This window comes from Ursus maritimus, unplaced genomic scaffold (genome assembly GCF_017311325.1).
Source record: "Ursus maritimus isolate PB19 unplaced genomic scaffold, ASM1731132v1 scaffold_17, whole genome shotgun sequence".
NCBI lineage: Eukaryota > Metazoa > Chordata > Mammalia > Carnivora > Ursidae > Ursus > Ursus maritimus.
Window position 1 is genome coordinate 59,704,014 of NW_024424119.1, and position 4,841 is coordinate 59,708,854.

Below are 4,841 nucleotides of genomic sequence, written 5' to 3' on the forward strand. Positions count from 1 at the left end.
AGCCAGGGGAAGGGCAGATAGGCCAAGACTCAGCACACACCATTCTTGTCCTCTTTTTATTGATCGCTGCCCCCCTCCCAGAGCCGACTGCAGGCTGCAAGAAGGCCAACAACCTGGCCTGCTTGTCACGGCGTCCCCAGGGCCTGGCTCCAGCACGGTGGAGGGTGTGCGTGATGTACCAGGGCCGCCCAAGCCAAGGGAGCTCGGTGACAGAGGAGGTCTGAGGGCCCAGCTTTTCCCCCAGAGACTGCGGGAGGGCCCTGCCTCTGGCCTCCCCCAGCCTGCGTCTGGGACAAGGATCGACCCCGGGTTTTATCAAGGTGGGGAGGGAGGTCCTTGGAGGTCCTCGGGAGCCCGTATCTTTGATCAACTAGCCACAGGCACCCCCACTAACTCCCCACTCTCACCTTCACCCCCGAATGCCTGCTCCGATGCCCAGCAACCTCCTTCTCCAAGCAGCCTGCTCGGACCAGCCCATTCCCCCCTTACCCTCGCTTTCCAGCCTCCCACCCCAACGTCTACACTAACCTGAAGGGGGCCCATGGGGGCCGGATGCCCGGTGGTTTGATTTCAACACCCAGCCTTCCACCCACAGCCACCCTCCTCTGCCTCCCCCTCTTCTGGCCAGAGCTCAGTCTTGGAACCAGCCCTTGAGGTCCTCGTAGACCTGGCCTCGAGGCAGGTAGGGGTATCGGGTGCAGATGGCACAGAAGCGCTCCCTCCAGTCCTCAAAGAGCCGCACGCGGAGCCGGGCTCGCCAGGCCAAGTAGCGCCGATAGCGGCTCTCGTTCATGCCAACCAGGAAAGAGGCCAGCTCTTGGGCCGTGCCGAAGTCGTCCACGTGCACAAAGGCGTCAGCAGGTGCAAAGGCCTCATAGGTGGCCCTCGGGGGCCCCAGCACCACAGGAACAGTCCCGGCTGCCAGCGCATTGCGCCAGAACTTCTCGGTGATGTAGTCTCGGTGCTGCGAGTTCTCGAAAGACAGGTAGAAGAGGTACCGGGCCACGGTGGGCAGCAGGCAGTTGGCACACAGTGGCTTCCGGTTGGCACGGCCGAACACATCCACCTGCAGGTGGGGCGCCAGCTGCCGGTACAGCTGCACGCGCCGCTGCCGCTCCCGGAAGTTGCTGACCACCCAGGCTGCCACCCTCTTCTTGGCCGGCAGCGGTGGCGCGGGCCCCTCGTGAGGCTCCAGCCGGCCGTAGGGCACGAAGATATCGGAGTCTTGCCGGTAGCTCAGCACCCAGTTAAAGATGCCGCCGAGGCGGCCGAGGCCGTGGGTGTGGCTGGGCGACTCCATGGAGGCCCACACCCAGGGCTGCCCACGCGGCCGGCTGGCCAGGGGCAGGCGGGCCTGCTGGGTCTGCAGCTCGCGGTGGTGGAAGACCACAGCATCTGCGCTGGCCAGCAGGCTGTGGTCGGTGCTCAGGTGGCATCGGGCCACACCGTAGCTGATGCAGGTGTTGCTGGGCAGCTCTGGGGGCCGGTCGGTGAAGGGCCAGTGCCAGACGAGGATGACGAGCGTGGGTGGTGGCGCAGGGACTCCCACAGGGGTTGACCCGAGTAGCCACAGGAGCCACAGGGCGGAAAGCAGGGCGGCTCCGGCCAGGGCCCCCAAGGCCCGGAGCCTCTGGGAGGGGCCACACCCTACACAGGACATAGGAGGAGACGCTGTCTTCCCAGGGTCGCCCACGGCCCCATCTTCCCAGCCCACGTCTCCCCGAAGGCCAGACACTCACCAGCATGGTTCATCTGAGCGCCCAGAGTCAGCTACCCAGATGCCCAAGGATCTCAAATCACAGCAGCCACTAGGCAGAGGCGCCCGCAATCACGGCGGCACCCGCGCTCTGCCGACCTGGAAGCACTGCCCTTTCATCTGCCCGAGACACAGAAAGCAGGCTATCTTCCTGCTCCTGCCCCGCCCCTGCCCCCCGCCTGGGAGGTGACCTTTGGCATCAACCGCCACCCTCACCCCACCTCCCACTCTAATCCTCTAGCTGCTGGGGGTAGAGGGGGCGCCATCCGGAGCCCAATGTCAGGCCCCCCCACTCCTGCTGGGCTCTGAAGCGGCCTGGGGATGAGCAGCTGGGCAGGCAAGACAGGAGACGACGTCCCAGGTGGAGGTGGCCCCTGGACACAAGGACCCAGTCGCTGCCCGCCGCCCGCCTCCCAGGCCCCGGAAGGCAAGGCGCACTTCCCCTGGGGGCGGCGCGGAGCCCCAGGTCAGCACTGCCCCTCCTGCGGTGGCATCACCCACTTCCCCTGCTCAACGCCCGCTCGTGCGGCTCACGGACCCTCGTGCTGCAGGTGCGCTGTGCTCGGCTCTCCGCCAGCAGGCTGAGGTTTCTCCCTTGGCTTCTGAGTGGGCTGCCCCACCCCCAGCTCACCCCCGCCACGGCGAGGACACCTCGTCCTGGAACTCAGATTCCCAGAGCGGGGGTCTCTGTCCCGGGGTCTCAGGAGTGCCAGTCCCCATGAGGCCACTGCACAGGCCCATACAGGGCAGACGCCAGGCTGGACCTGGCCCCAGGGTGGGCTGCAGGGCCACTGTGCTTTCTTTCCTCACCCAAGGACACGTGTCCACAGAAGTCCCATGGTCCTGGCCAGCCTGGGAAGAGCTGCTGATACTGACGGGCAGGGATGTGCGCAGGGGCCTGCCCTTGGGGACTCCAGGGCTCCTCCTCCAGGCCCCACAGCCCAGGATGGGGGTGGCGACAGAGAGGGGGCTTTCCAGACTGGAAAGGGAAGGAGTCATTGTGTCCCTGGTGCGGGCAGGTAGGGGGCTGGCGCCTGCCCCAGGAAAAAAAAGGCAGAAGTCCAGGGGCCTTCTCCTTCCCCCACCCCTACCCTCTGACCAGCCCTGGGGGCCCAGGCTTGGAGGTCAAGTTCCTTCCCCTTCTGCTCCAGTTCCTCTGAGCTGGAGATACGGCAAGTCAGCATGATCAGACTTCCCCGAGCTCTGACCTGCTCCCCACTCAGCCAAGTTGGTGCCCTGTCAGCTTCCTTCCCCCTGGCCGGACGCTTCTGGGTCCTGGATGTGGAGGGCAAGGACTGGCTCTCACGCTCAGCATCTGGACGCCTCCGGGATGCGGGTCGTGGAAGGAAGCGCAAACAGGAACCACAGCCCAGGTCCGCTGCCCCTCGCCATCCTGGGGGGCCTTCCACCACCCCACTGTCCCCCTCCTGCTTCAGTCTTGGGTGCCTGGGCCTGCTGGCATCCTCCAGCTCCAGCCCTCAGTGAGGACCAGACTGTCATCAGGATGGGGCCGGGGAGCTGGCCTTGCAGCCCAGAGGAGACAGGAAAGTGCAGGAGAGCGGGCAGCTCGGCATCTCCGAGGCTCCCCAGCCCCTGCAAAACCTCCGAGCTGTGCGGTGGGGCTTTCGCAACGTCCACGGAGGGAAGGGAGGCTGCAGGATCTGGCGGAAACCATCTGGTAACCTGTAGTGTGGACGCAGCTGCCAGGCCTGACTCCCTGCTGGTGGGCACCAGGGCCTGACCAGAGCCGGCGGCTGTGGCCAGCCCTTGTCCCTTCGGCTGCCCAATGGTTAGGGAGACGACCACGGTGGCACTGGGCCTTTGGCCCCACTGTGGCATCTCTTCCCTGGCAGGGGGACCACAGAAGAGCCACGCCCTGGCTTCCGGCCTTACTTCAGCCCTCTTCTCCTTGGGGCGGGCACCCTGCAGGTGGTGAAGTATGTGGGAAGGCGCCAATCCCGCTTCTGGCTGCCAGTACCCCTGCCCTTCCTGTTTGCATGGCCAGGCTGTCCGGGGCCCTTGCCACAGGCCTCACCCATACCCACAGACTGCTCCCTTCCTGGGTGGATTTGAAGGAGCCTGCCCCTCCTCTGCCCTGGGTCTGCTGCTCCCCCACCCCGCGGTCACACGCCTGCCAGCTCAGGTTGGCAACCACAGGGCCCCTATCGTGGGAACGTGCTGGCTGGGAAATGGGGCCCTGAGATTTGGCCCAGAAACAGGTCAGAGTGAGAGGCTCTCAGAGGGAAGTGAAGAAGGTGAGACAGCATGAGTCAAAGGGAAAGCGGGGGCCTCATCCTTGTGTCTCACCCCAGGCCCCGTGACTCACTGGGACGCAGGTGGGCACCCATCTCCAGCTCCACAGCCCATGAGCATCTCAGAATCAGGAGCGCACCGTCACTCCCGCAGCCGAGCCCTGAGGCTGCTGCAGGGCCACCCTCCTGGGGGGGCACCCGCTGGAGAAACCACAACCAGATGGAGGCCGGGCCACTGGCCTGCTCACCGCCTCCCCCTTACAGACAAGGGCACCTAGGGCGGTAGTGGGGCAGACCTGGCCTTAGCCCCAGCCTGGCGGTGCCTCAGGGACAGAGGGCCGGAGCCTCGCTGCCCACCCGCCCCAAGGGTGAGCCTGAGCAAGTCCGAGTCCACATGTGTGCCCCGAAGGCCCCCTGCCGGCCGAGCTCCAAAGCCGTCTGGCTCCTGCAGAGGGAGCCGGCACACCCTTTACTGCCAAGGACAAGCTGAGCGGAGGGTTCAGGGACCGCCTCCGGAAGGTGGGTGCAGAGAGGGGCGGGTAGCCGGCGAGCTCCCAGGTTGGGGGTGTAGCACGAGGGCTGTGCGGGGAGCCAGCTGCGGCGGGGGTGGGATGAGCAGCTCTCCTGTCTGGAGCTGCAGAGGACACAGGTGTGGGCCATCAGGGCAGCGCCCGCTCTCCCTGCTCCTTCCCTTCCTGCCCAGGCGGGGGAGGGGGGGGGCACATTACTTGCTTATCCAGGAGCAGCTGCAGGATCTCTGTGCACGGAGCTGAGTTTGGCTCTGCTCATTGTTCTGCATGACGCGTGCCCGCGGCGGGGGGGGGGGGGGGGGC

General features: G+C 66.1%; 1 protein-coding gene across 4 annotated transcripts; it reads right to left on the minus strand.

Moving 5' to 3' along the window:
* Positions 1–42: 42 nt before the first annotated feature.
* Positions 43–2,707, minus strand: LOC103675249 (alpha-(1,3)-fucosyltransferase 7-like). Of its 4 annotated transcripts, none has more exons than XM_040632246.1 (3): positions 2,567–2,707; positions 1,740–1,876; positions 43–1,647 (listed from the first exon to the last, which is right to left on the minus strand). In XM_040632246.1, exons 2-3 carry the CDS (start codon positions 1,750–1,752, stop codon positions 632–634), a joined length of 1,029 nt encoding a protein of 342 aa, XP_040488180.1. In that variant the 5' UTR covers positions 1,753–1,876; positions 2,567–2,707; the 3' UTR covers positions 43–631. The 4 variants fall into 4 exon arrangements, with proteins under 4 accessions (XP_040488180.1, XP_040488179.1, XP_040488178.1 ...); XM_040632245.1 differs by lacking the exon at positions 2,567–2,707 and adding an exon at positions 2,295–2,424; XM_040632244.1 differs by lacking the exon at positions 2,567–2,707 and adding an exon at positions 1,978–2,109.
* Positions 2,708–4,841: the final 2,134 nt, after the last annotated feature.